The 13,599-nt window shown below is 44.2% G+C and overlaps 2 protein-coding genes across 2 annotated transcripts; both read left to right on the forward strand.

Annotated features, from left to right (window-relative positions):
- Nucleotides 1-339: 339 nt before the first annotated feature.
- nrl (neural retina leucine zipper) lies at nt 340-3,930 on the forward strand (the record flags this gene model as incomplete). Its single annotated transcript, XM_083911029.1, has 4 exons — nt 340-957; nt 1,062-1,349; nt 2,461-2,676; nt 3,769-3,930. The coding sequence occupies 4 exons, from the start codon at nt 340-342 to the stop codon at nt 3,928-3,930; spliced, it is 1,284 nt and encodes a 427-aa protein (XP_083767155.1).
- Nucleotides 3,931-6,819: 2,889 nt separating this feature from the next.
- Nucleotides 6,820-12,766, forward strand: LOC310945054 (GTP-binding protein REM 2-like; the record flags this gene model as incomplete). The annotated part of the gene is made up of 5 exons (XM_083910996.1): nt 6,820-6,873; nt 8,077-8,386; nt 8,510-8,583; nt 10,355-10,532; nt 12,474-12,766. The coding sequence occupies 5 exons, from the start codon at nt 6,820-6,822 to the stop codon at nt 12,764-12,766; spliced, it is 909 nt and encodes a 302-aa protein (XP_083767122.1).
- Nucleotides 12,767-13,599: the final 833 nt, after the last annotated feature.

A 13,599-nucleotide genomic window follows, 5' to 3' on the forward strand; every position in this document is an offset into this window, starting at 1 on the left:
ATGCAAACAATTAGTAAAGGCATTAGTTGCAGCTTATAAACCCTTTTTAAGGGTGCCTAATTAGAAAGATGTTCCAAAAAGTATTTTATAAAGACAGTTTTTTGAACCCTCTCTTTTTATTCTATCTTTCTTCAGGACAAGAGAAACAGAGACAAGGACACAGAGAGGAACAGTTTCTTACAGAGGAATATCACCCACCAGTCTACTTCCTGCCATCACCACTGCTGCTGTCTATGAGCTGCACTGAGGCAGAGGAGTGGACTTTCCAACAATCCTGACACACGGAAAAACACTGTTGAAGCTCCAGCAGCAGCAGCAGCAGCAGCAGCAGCAGACACCATGTCCTCTCCTTCCCTCCCCATGCCCTCTCTCCCTCCCAGCCCTCTGGCCATGGAGTACCTAAACGACTTTGACCTCCTCAAGTTTGAGGTGAAATCTGATACTCCTCCGCTCCCTCCTCCGTGTGTGTATCCTAAATCTGGCCTCCCCCACGACCCCTCCAGCTCTCCGTACACCAGCCAACCTCCGCAGGACTCCAGTTTGAGCTCCAGCCCTTACAACTCTCTGCCACCCTCGCCGACACTCAGCGACGCCCACCCGCCGCCTTCAGGCTCTTCCTCCCTCTCTTCGTCATCCTCCTCCATCTCCTTCCCCCTCTCCATCTCCAACAGCTTCACTTCCGGTATAAGCTCGGGCTCTCAGGGGAACGTGGAAGGCAGCCCGGCCCACGGCGGCCCTCAGGGTCCCACCCCGGCCTCGCTGGAGGACCTGATCTGGCTTGCAGCACTGCAGCAACAGTTTGGAGGCGAGGTGACGGGGTCCGCCACTCTGCTGGGAGCCTTGGGAGGAGTGCCAGAGCGAGGGGACAGAGATAGGGGGCCGGTCAATGGCTTTCTGGGCTGTGAGGATGCCGTGGAGGCTTTACTGAACTCAGCAGCTGCGGCTGTCAGCTCACAGGTAACAATCCGTCATTTCACCTTATGATTCTCCTCTCTCATACAGAATGGTTTCATGAAATCTTCGCCACTCTTCGTCATCTTCCACACCTCCCCCCTCTTCAGTTTCCAGGTCTTTCTCAGAGTTCGAGCAGCAACCTGGGCGACTCCAGCAGTGACAGCGGCGCCGACATCTCCTGCCCCAAAGGGACAGACATGTGTCACCGCCCGCTCGTCTTCCTCTCATCGGCCCAACCCTCGCTCCCCAACGCCGCCCCCGCCTCAGCTCCCTACCCACAACCCCTCAGCCCACAGGGCCGCCTTCATCACCACCAGCATCACCATCATCAGCACCACCCGCACCACCCCATGCACGGCAACCATCACCATCATCACCACCCACAAATGAATCAGGTACGGACTCGCGCTCATCAATCTGGGTTCGGTGAGATAAGTTGATAATGATGATGTTGCTGGACAGGAAGTGTTCATCAAGAAAACAAGGAGATTTTTGGAGGTGAAAGAGTGACACCTGTGGCATTAGAGAGCTGAGCGGATGGGGAGAGGGATCGAGTAGTGAAGGATTAGGATTAGGACATTAGAACATGGTTATTAATGTCTGTGTCTATCCCAAGCATCACTTTAAGGATCACTCTCTGCACGGCAACAATAAGTGTAGCTAAATCTTTGTCTTTGAGGGCGCAAAGTCTTCATTTCCCATGAAAAATATTCACTTATCTGTAGAATTATACCCCACTTAGCATTTCTAAACACTTTATAAACGTTTAATACATGGTTTATAACACACTATAACAAAGTTCTAACCCTATACAAGGACATATTCAAGTATTTATTGATGTACAGTATTTAGAATATTTTATATTGTAAACTGTGTTTCACAATATTTTCACTTAAAGTTGTCAACAAATACATTAATAGAGTATGTCTGCTTACGACTACATTATAGTGTTGAAACATTTATGTTGCTTATAAATGCTAAAGAGGGGTTAAGGGGGTTATTTTTGAAATGATATCTCTCTATTTAAAAATTCCCCCGCAGACATTTTATAACAATTTCCACACATTGACACAAGTCAGTTCTTAATCTTTGAAGCAATTTAGTGAATGATTATTTAAAAACGAACAACCTTAACATGCTCGGAGGAACCATACATTGCTGTTAATAAAGCTCAGCCGTGAATGCTAATTGTAATTTTAATTGGTAGCAGCTAAATAAACTAATAATCTGTGTTCTGGTCGATCAAGATGTCTCGCTGGATCTCTATGTGGAGCACAGTATGAGCTTATGATAATATCTGCTATTATTGCTGTGTGTAATCCTGATAACTGTCACCCACACTTAGTCAGATTACATGACAGATTATGGACATGTGGTGTTGAAATGTGCCCCCTGACAGACACACACACACACACATCACATGTCCACCTGTCATATCACAGTCATACATTTATGGTTATGGTTAAAGCATATTCTCTCTGTGTGCTTCCTCCATCTGCTCGGCAGTGTGGGGCGAATGATCGCTTCTCTGATGAGCAGCTGGTGAGCCTGTCAGTGCGTGAGCTGAACCGACACCTGCGGGGAGTGAGTAAGGACGAGGTGGTACGCTTGAAGCAGAAACGCCGTACGCTGAAGAACCGCGGCTATGCCCAGTCCTGCCGTTACAAGCGCCTACAGCACCGCCATGCTCTGGAGTCTGAGAAACATGTGCTAACACAACAGGTACACACACATGCTTGCATTTATGACTGTCCCCGGCAAGCTTGATAGTTCATCTAAGCTTCATCTGGCCCTAAACTTCAAGTCCCATATTGTAGAAAGTGAGATTTCATGTATTTTTCATATTGCAGGTCGAGGTGCTATATTAATACTGTGAAACTAATATACGGCAAATAAAACATTTTTTTTACGCGTAACAACTATTAACAGAGAAATCCCAGAGAGTCAGCCGGACATGACTAACACTGATTAGCTCGGGGCAGCACAGTGAACACATTACAACAGCTTTTTTAACCACTAATACTGCTCAAAATAACACCAAACCTCTGCTTTAGCATGATAAGAGTCCTTACACATAAAACAAAGCACCAATGGGCTCCTTCATTTGGGATTGACTTTGTTAATCCACTTGAATGGACTTTACTATGAGAGGAGCTGGTACCAGGGCCAGTTGGTAAGTTTTTAAAACACTCTTTTAACAAACTCAGGGTTCACTAACTATGTTGTTGATGCTTAGTTTTATGTGTAGGGACTGTTCTCATGCTACTGCAGGGGTTGGGTGTTATTTTGAGCAGTATTAGCGGTTAAAAAAGCTGTTTTAATGCCTTCACCGTGCTGCCCCGAGCTAATCAGTGTTAGCCACGTCAGGCTGTTAGCAGCTCTCCTGCATTTCTCCATTAAAGGTTGTTACATGAAAAAAGCTGTCTTGATGGCTTATTTGATGTATGTAAGTGCTAAAAAAGACAGTGGGACGATAATGCGCCGGATTTACACTTTAAATGAGTGATCAGGACTTCTATATGGTTGTGATGTCACAACTATACTAGACCCACAAACACTGACCAATCAGAGCAGACTGGGCTTTTACTGGAGGGGGTCTTAAAGAGACAGGAGCTGCAACAGAGTGTTTCAGACAGAGTGAATATCCAGACACACAGTATCAGAAAAAAAATGCGGGTCTTTTTCAACTATTTGAAAAATTCTGACAATCCTAAATTGCCAACTTTCCGGTCGCTTTATTGCATGGATAGTAAGTGAACCTCTTTGCACTATGGTTCGGCAAAAGCACAAAGATTTTTTTTTTCTCCTTCTCAGTTGGATCAACTACAGTGTGAGCTGACTCGAGTGCTGAGGGAGAGAGACGCCTACAAGGCTCGCTACGAGAAGCTCCTCAGCACGAACCATGGCATCGGCAGCGACGCCCCACCAACCCGCACCAGCAACCCACCTTCCCCGCCCCCTGACTACTTCCTCTGAGCTTAACCCACCAGGGAGAGGAAGGAATAAAAAAACAGGGGAATGAGAAACCAGCCAACGTGGAGCAATCAATGATGAGTAATCAGACTTGGGGAAGAAAACGAGGATGTGTATCTGTGTGTGTGCGTGTATACGTGTGTGCGTGTGTGTGTGTGTGTGTGTGTGTGTGTGTGTGTGTGTGTGTTTGTGTGTGTGAGAGAAAGTGACAGAGAGACATTGGCTACAACTGTGAAATTCACTCTTGGGTGATGAAAGGGGCATCGACTGTTAATTCATAGGGTTAGGCTCAGCTCTAGGCTGCTTCATGAACTCTGCTTTTACTTCACTGTGAATGAGGACAACCAAGACTGTGAAAAATGGATGGAAAAAGCTTTATCTTGCATTAAAACTTATCAATAGTCCTGACACTGCTGAACATATTATATATGCAATAATATATAGCTGCAATACTCTCCAAATGAGAGGTTGAGGCTCAACTGTAGTTGTGTTTTTTTATAATAAGCTGCTAAAGCTGCAGAGGTCTGAGTAGTGCAGTGGTGCTGGATGTGGAGTGGTATGGGCTTGGATAAAATATCCACGGCATGCAGTTGTATTTGCCAGCTAACATTTCACAGTTGCCTACCAAAGTGTTTAAGCTCACCAAGACTTGTTATTCTTTGTTAAATGAATAATCATAGATAAAAGAATGTACAAGGATACCTTTCATGGGAATCTTCAAGTGATTGTGCTAAATGAATAGTGGGGACACTGCTCTTGTGTTTTAGCAAAGAAATCTACATTTTGCTAGTTGGAAATGGTGACTTTTAGCCATTGACAAGAAAGACTTGCTATTTGCTCTTAAAAATGGGTTTTAACATACAAAGAGCCGGTAGTGTGCTGAAGTAAAGTACCTGCATATGGAGGAAGAGAAAAAGAAACCCACCGCAGCGGGTGAAAAAAAGTGTGGCATGATTTGTGTGGTTGTGTCCAGTTCTCCAGACTAGAGGAGCTATTTTGGGGCACATTGAACACCGCTGTATCAGGGACGATCACCATATTTATGCAACATGTGGCACCACAGAGCTGGTCCCTGTGGGCTCAGGTACTGTGGGCTACCTATGCAAGAGAAAATTAACGGTGCAGGGATTTAAAAAAATAAAAATGCAGAAAATCTCTTTGTGGAGACACCTTCTTAACTATCCCATGAGATCATTGCCAGGGTTCATGCATTAGAGCTATTTATTTTGTTTGGGTGTAGGTTATATAAATTGTTCTTTTATTTATTCACTTATTTATTCAGTATTTATTGTTTATTTATGTACTGATTCTAATTATTTTACTTTACTGGTTTTATTCAATTAGTGTGTATTTTTACTTTCCTACAGTTTATTATTTTCTCCAATTGTGATTAGAATTAACATTATTACAAACATGGCGGCCATTATCGTGGTTTCCTGCTCCTGTTGTAGTGTGGTTTCATATGCATATGAAATAAACAAAGTACTTCACCATCCCTGTCGTGCTGTGGTGTGTTTGTGTGCACCTCCGTGCAGGTTTTTAACCTCTTTTCTATTCACCTATCTGAGCATCTCCCTCTGTCAGTCTTCCGCAGGCCTTTTCTCTGCAGTTCGCCCCGCAGCCCCCACAGCCTGCTCCATCCCTCTCTTTATCTCTGTCTCTCTATAGTGAGGCAGTGACCCTGGGTGTGCACTGTTTGGGATGACCTCATCTTCGGCTCTACCTCCCTCTCTGTGTCTCTCGCTCTCTCTCTGACCTGTATAATAGGAGCAGGATTAGGGCTATAATAGCGCCCTGGCTGCTCACTGCCGGAGTCTATTGTGGCTTTGTGTGGGAGGGACGCACCACAGCTCATGGCCCGCACTCACATTTTGACAGAAAACATGTCCAAACACACTCCTTGGGTCAGGGACTGGAAATGACTTGATTTAATTGATTAATTCAATGAGCCAGTCCCTGAAAAGACCATGTGTGTGTCTTACACAGGAGGGACACACTGATAAACCTTTTAGGCAGGTTGTCGTGCTTTGATCTACCAAAGGAATACCCCAAATGACAAATAACATACATCCCCCAATGACACACAGAGAAACAGACAGACAGACAGACAGACAGACAGACAGACAGACAGACAGACAGACAGACACACACCCTCATACACTCAACAGTGAGGAGAAGACTTGTGCTGTGCTGCCCCCTCGCGGTCACTTTGCATATCGCCTCCTTCTTCCAGAGGCCAATGAGCGCTTCGTGACACTGAGCATCTTCCCACAGTTACCTCTCCATGCCTGCCTCTCTTCCTGCACCACCGCTCCACTTTTTTTCTTTTTTTTTTTTACTACTGAGCTGCACACACCTGCAGCAAACTGTCACAGCGCGTGAGTTCTCCCTCGGGAGCGCTATAGTTTCATCTCTCCTCTGCAAAAATAAATACGGGTCAAGTCGGTGAGTCCCAGTCAGCGAGAGAGAGAGAAAGTGAGAGGGGGAGAGAGAGAGGGGGGGAGAGAGAGAGAGAGAGATAGAGAGAGAGAGAGAGAGAGAGAGGGAGAGAGAGAGAGAGGGAGGGAGAGAGAGAGAGAGAGGGAGAGAGAGAGAGGGAGAGAGAGAGAGACAGAGAGACAGAAAGAAAGAGAGAGAGAGAGAGAGAGAGAGAGAGAGAGAGAGAGAGAGAGAGAGAGAGGTGGCACAGAGCGCGCGAGAGAGGCAAGAAAGAGAGAGAAAGAGTCCGTGCTTACTTTGTAGTTGCCGAGAGCCGCGTGACAGGTGAGAGCTCGTGCCGCGCTGCCGCTTTGGGCTGGGGTTCATAAAGTGGGTGGGGCAGAGGAGGACTCGGGGTGTTCTGTGTGTCTTTTGGGGTCCTTTATTCCCGGCCCCTTGGTTTTTCGTTTGCAGATGCCGACAGATGTGCCCGAAGACAGGCGCAACACCGAGGAGAAGGCGGCCAAGGTAAGATGCACGAGCTCAGGGCACACAGCCCCCAATGTACCAGGGTTCAGTGCGCCCAGGCCGTTTGGAGCAAAGTGTCAGGATGTGATAGTGTTGTGTTGTTTGCCAGATTAATGAAGGGAATAATTTTGAGCTGCCAGTGTGTGTGCGTGTGTGTGTGTGTGTGTGTGTGTGTGTGTGTGTGTTTGGTGGTGGTGCAGGGAGGAAATGTCTACATCTGACTTCGTTTCTCGTTCAAATGCTTAAATCCAACTTTTAAGCTAATGTGTGAATATTTGTTGCCCATTGCTTTGTCAGATTTTTTAATGTTAGCAATGAAAAAATAATGATGTGTCCTAATGTGAAAGGTGTTGTTGATAAACCCACACAGAATTATCACTTGACTTACTGTTTGTCAGTTCCCCTCAGCTGTAAACAGTTTCATAGCTTCTTTTAACTGGGCTAATTGTTTGGCTTTTGACCCAATAGGTATCCTGACTTGGTTCACTCACATCAGTTCCTAACCTTAAACCCCACTATAGCCTAGTTAGGCTACCAGACTGTAGACGAAGTGGAGCATTTAGCAGTTAAATGCCAGATATTTCCCCGAGGAGTTAGTGGAAACCGGAAAAACATGACTTCAAACAAATTGATCTGAATAAATAACAAGTTTGGCAAATGAGCATAAAAGGTAAAAATATGTCAGTGTTGTGTTTGCAGCTTGTTGCTGTCCCCAAGTGGCCAGAAAATGGGCTATTGTAGGTTTAAAGGGGCACGTCACTGATATACACAAAGGTCAGGTAAGTTATCACGGGGATATGACTACTGCTACTACTCAGCCTGTGGAAAAAAAGCTGTATTATGTATTCTCTGTCTGTGAAGGAGCTTTGTCAACTTAATGAAGAAATACCCTAATGATGTCAGCAGAGTTATTTTAGATCAGGCTAACACGCTTTATTAGGGAGCGCAAAGTTTGAGCATTTAAGAGGCAGGGAAAGTCGAAACGACACAAAAAACACTGCTGAGTTGTAGCCTACTGTGACAATTTAATGTCCAGTGTTTTTTAAGCCTGAATGTATAGAGGTGCTAAATACTAAATAGCTGGAATACCACAACATCATGCAAATCGGACTTTTAGTTAGTATTATATGAGAAATACCATCTGCTTCACTGTAAATGTTATTTAATGAAGAGAGTGCCCCTCTGTGCTCCTCTTTCCTCCAGTGTGACAGTATGACTCTGTCCTGCAACCCGACTGTTCGCAGAGGAAGCACTCCTCTGCCCATAAAGCACCAGCTCAGACGAGAAGAAGCTGTCCACGATGACTGTGACTGGGCGTCAGGTGCAGCTGGACCTTCTTCTTCACCAATCAGGTTCAGCCCGGCCTTGGATGACACTGTGACTGTGGCTGTGGAGGATAGACCTGATGGGCCTTTGAGGATCGCCCTGCTGGGGCAGAATGGCGTCGGGAAGTCTTCTCTGGCCATCGCCCTCGCTGGGGACATAGACAGGACTGCGTCTGTGGATTCTGAAGGTACAAAGCTGTGTGTTTGACTGGAGCAGTATAATGCAGCGAGGGCTGTCGCAGTGAGCAGCAGGTAAAAAAATCACAACACCCATCTCCCATATGAGACCTAACTGCTGTCCCTGTCCTTAGGGGAGGGTTACGTGCGCACAGTCACCGTGGACGACGAGGAGAGCACCATCATTATCTATGACAACTGGAGACAGGTGAGCCAAACAACACTTTCCCCGTTCCCACACTCCCTGCTCCCTCATTAGGCCACTGAGCCCTCTCTGCCACTGCATTCAGTGTGCTCAGCTGCTTTTTGGCATTTCACTGTGGTATCTATATATATTCTGTACATCTGGTCCTGTCAGAGGGCCAGCAGACTGCAAAATCCTTGGACTGTTTTAAGGCGCTCAAAATGTACCTTTTCAGTTTGGATTCTTAACTTAATTTTCCCACAGCCTTGTTTTATTGTGAAGTGTACGCTGCAGAGGATAATATTTGTGCATTACCAGGAGATAATCTGGGAAATGACCTGGACGTCTATAGCTGAGTGAGAAAAACCATCAGCATCTATTGAGGAACTTGAGCTTATCCCAGCATGCACATGGACATGTTACTAATACAACTTACATGTAACGAATAAGAGATGGGATGAAAGGGAACATGTTTTGTTAAATGAAAGAGGTAAAAGGCCAAATAGGTTAAGAAAAAAAGAAAATGAAAGACATTTTAGTACGTAAACAGATGATTACTGAGTGCGTAGGAAGCATATTTTAGATGTGTTCATATTGTACAGTATATCTGGAGCACATTGCATTGTTTGTTGTACTTGACATAACGGAAATTGATGCCAAGCTCAGAGAAAAAAAGACAAGACAATAGATGTGCTGCCTCTGCATCTGGTTGAATGAGGAAAGCTCATTATCAGGTTGTTTTGCACACTTTTTTTCTTTCTTTTCCCTCGAGTGCAGTTCAGAGGAGTGTGTGTGTGTGTGTGTGTGTGTGTGTGTGTGTGTGTGTGTGCGTGCGTGCGTGCGTGCGTGCGTGCGTGTGTGTGTGTGTGTGTGAGAGAGACAGAGAGAGAAAGAAAGAGATTTCTATAACTGTATTTTGTTTTGTTTTGTAATTAATAGCTAATGTGTATCATTGTTGTTGTTGTTTTTTGCTCTGGCAATATAAGAAATGTCTTTTCATGCCAATAAAACTCATTTAATATATAATGAATTGAGAGAGAGAGAGAGAGAGAGAGCAGATGTATCAACAACTGCATTAATGTTGAATGAAAAATCTAAATACACACATTTGTAAGTGACACAATAAGTTACTTTTTTGTGTTACATGTTTTATCATAAGCTACATTTGTCGTCAGAGACACTATAATCAACTTAAAATAAATGTTTTTATATGATTGAAGTAGTGCGCATGTCTCTTTCATTAAAAACAAAAGGTGTCTTTGGTCTGTGCTCAATAGTGGAATTAATCAAAGTTCAATGAAAAGTCAATGGACCATGGCCGCTCCAACAAAATAGAGCCTGAGGTTCACTCAGTCATCTACACTATGAAGAAATCCACTCTTGGATATTTTATTTTTAGGGTTTTGTGTCGCTCTTGCTCAGATGATGATTATTTGTGTGTCAGTAAGAGGCGAAGGTGTTCTCAGTTGGTGCTGTATAGTAATTTTCCCTGCACCACAGGGGATTGTAGATAGAGCCCTCAATTGTCTGCTGTGTCTCCCGACAGCACTTCCACTGTTCCTCTGCACATGAGGCTTTGACAACAATATTAAGAGAACATGGAAACTAGAGTGTTTCATAAGTTAATTTGATACAAAAGCTCTAGCTCAAGTTAATGGTTCTTGTTTGTACTTTGACTGTTTTACAGTGTGGGGATAGATATAGATAAGAGATACACTGATTCATCTTCGATCTCCTTACACTATATTTGAATGGAGACTGCATCATTGTAACACACTGTGTGTCTCTTCCTCAGGACCTGTCAGCTCTGCAGTGTGAGGTGTGTATCCTGGTGTTCTCAGTGACTGACAGGCGTAGTTTCCACCGCACTGCTCAACTCCGACTTCTCCTGAGAGAGACTCAGCCCCAAACTCCCATCATCCTCGTTGGTAATAAGAGTGACCTGGTTCGCACACGTGAAGTCACCTCTCAAGGTTTGATGAACCTTTCATACGTTCGTCTTTACCGTACTGCGCTTTTCCTCACCTGTCGTATGCTTTCCTTCTGTTGTGGATTTCATTCTCACAGTTTTAAAAATGTCAGTAAACACTAACGTAGGGTGAAATACTGTGTGTGAAAATGTAAATGTCAGTGTCTCAGTTTCATCGCAGTGTGGGAGTATGAAGGGAGTCCAGTCCCAGTTAAAGCAAGTATTCACTGTGAGTGCAGTTCTACAGTTCTGTTACGGGCTATTACACAGACGTTCCCCCCAACTTAAACAATCATTGATCAAAAAAATGATTCTAGGAGAAGTTATTTTGGGTGCCCATTGTTATTTGATAAATAAAAAAAGGTACACGCCTTTGTTAAGAAAAAACATTGGGACTTAATTACGATTCTCAAATTTAGGCAAGAAACAGGCGATCACAGTGCTAAAACTCTGCTGTATGTGTAACGGAGTGTGGAAATTAAAAATTATGATGTTGATAACTGAACATAAATTATGAATCTCTAAGGGATTCTTTCACAATTTAAATCTAGCTCTGTGTCATGTTTGAAACTGTCATGACAAAATGACAGTCAAATCGCGATTTCTTCGAAACAAGGTTGAAAGAATTCTGGCCATTACACAAACCTATATGACTGCTCCATTATGCAGGAGAGTCCCATGATTCGATGTTGGAAACACTGAGAAATAATTCTCAAGAAATATTTTTTAGAATAGGGTAAGAAAAACTGTGGAACCACACCACCACCAACCACAACTGACCTGACATTTGGATTTAAATGGCACTAAATTCTGATTCATGAACAGAAATCAAGAAATGTCTCATGTAAAATAACCACAACTGTTCCAACTATGGCAGACAAGAGTGTTTCTTGTATGATCCCATTGCTCATAGCAAGAAGCTGACTAAGAAAATACCTTCTCATGGCCTTTAAAGTTGTTAACAGTGTTTACAGTTTACTGTCTTAAGCCTAAGTGAAAATAAGTCAAATATCTGCAGTTTGTCAACAGGATATTCCTTATTGATTCTGTTGTGTATACTGTCATATATTAAAATCGTGACATCCTGCCCTGACTGTTGGGTGTTAATGTGAGAGGGAGTGTGGTTGTGGTCTATCTCAAATGTATTTATGTAGTGTTCTATGTGTATGTTTTGCGTTTAACTTCAATTAAATGTACTATAACTGACTGCAGGGCTGCTATGCTGCATTGAAATGTGCTTCTGTGCATGTATCCTCCCCCTAAAATTGAGAAATAACCCTGAAATGTCACACAGCTGTACGTAGCTCCAGCTGTTTTCCCGTCTTTGTGGCCCGTTCACCAGTCAGTGTTATGGTGTGTTCATACCAAGCACAAAGCGAGCGGATAGATGCAAATTCATGCCGTGTGAGATATTTGCACGACGCTGTGTTGTTGAAGCCTGTCACGTTGAGATTCTCCGAGCTATCTGAACTCCATTCAGAAAACAATTGTGTGTGTTTGTCGTCTTGTGGACAGACCTGACAAAGCATGGATTTAGACATTTTACAAAGCTGCATCCTGATGAAGCTATTTTGGCATATTTTTTTAAGCGGCAGTCGTCCGGACGCACTTTGAAAGTCACTGAGCTGTGTGAATCGAGCTAGACACTGTTTGGTTTTTACGACGTATCTGGGACTAACGCTAATGAACACAAATGATCCAAATGTGATCCCACGGTCAAAGTTGCATGAGTAATGTTAGGCAAACGTTTGCTTCATGTTTGCTGTAAACGCAGCATTAGACTCAGTGTCATGGTGGTAAAAAACACAACATATGGTGTTTTGTGATATACGCAAAGATTCAGAGAAACTCTAACATTGCTGCAGCTGACACTGGTCGCTGTCACCCTAAATGTAAGCTTACAATGACAACCTTTTAATCATATTCTCCTAATCTCTTTCCACAGAGGCCATGTCCAGCGCCGCCCTCTTCAACTGTCTGTATCTGGAGATTTCTGCTTCACTGGACCACCGCACCCCTGAGCTCCTGGAGTGCGCTGTGCGGCTAACCAGGGGCCAGTCTCCCTGGCCCCCGGGGACCACTGCGGAGGACTGGAGCGGCGAGGGCCAACGTGAGAGCATCACCTCCCGTGCCAAACGTTTCCTGTCCAGTCTGGTGCCGCGGTACCCTCGAGAGCGAGATGTGGGCAAGTTCATGAGGCAGAAGTCCCGCTCATGTCACGACCTGGGAGCGCTGTGATCGTATGCCGCGGGGAGGTTAAAGGTTAGATTGTTAACAGAGGTAGCTCGAAGTGATTTAGTAACAAAGAGAGGAAGCAATTAGTGGACAAGAGAGGTAAAGGTGAGAAACAGAGGAGGTGTGCCAGAGGGATGGCAGGACAATGTTATGTGTGATCATCATGTGCATCCAGCAGAGGAATACAGGGAGAATGCCAACAACGTTAGTGATGATGTTTATCCCTTGGATGATATAGTAGATTTTGTACACAAGACCAAACAGCAAAGAGGAGAGATAAGAATACTGTTGTAGAACACATGTAAATAAACTCTAGTAGTGATACATAACTGTCACACTTGTAGCTTTTAGAGCTGAATAAATGACTTTTTTGGGTCTTGAGAAAGTCACTGCATGTTTCCGTCACATCATTATGTAGAGGAAAGATTTAATCACAACCGTTTAAGCCCAGGATAAAGTCATGACCACACAAATTCAGAACTCATTAGTGGGTTAGACACTGCTGATGATTCATGTTGTCTTCATTTACTCTCAGCTTGTGGTATCCATGGGAATGGTAAGCAGTAAAATAGTGAAATGCCAGCTGGGAGAGAATGGAACTACAGAGGTATAAACTGGACTTATAGAGCTCAGCGTGACGACAAGAGAAGGAGCAGAGGAGGAAAAACAGATTATTGTATGTAGAGTGATTGTTGCCATGTTACAGTTGTCAAGGAGACCTCAAATCACTGAGACGTACACATTATGTCCATTTCAGCTCTGCGGCTACACCTCGACTCTTAACGCTGCCTACAGGTTTAAAGAAGGGAAGGCTGATTCTCATGCAGTAAATTGTA

This window comes from Echiichthys vipera (genome assembly GCF_963691815.1).
Source record: "Echiichthys vipera genome assembly, chromosome: 3".
Taxonomy (NCBI): Eukaryota; Metazoa; Chordata; class Actinopteri; order Perciformes; family Trachinidae; genus Echiichthys; species Echiichthys vipera.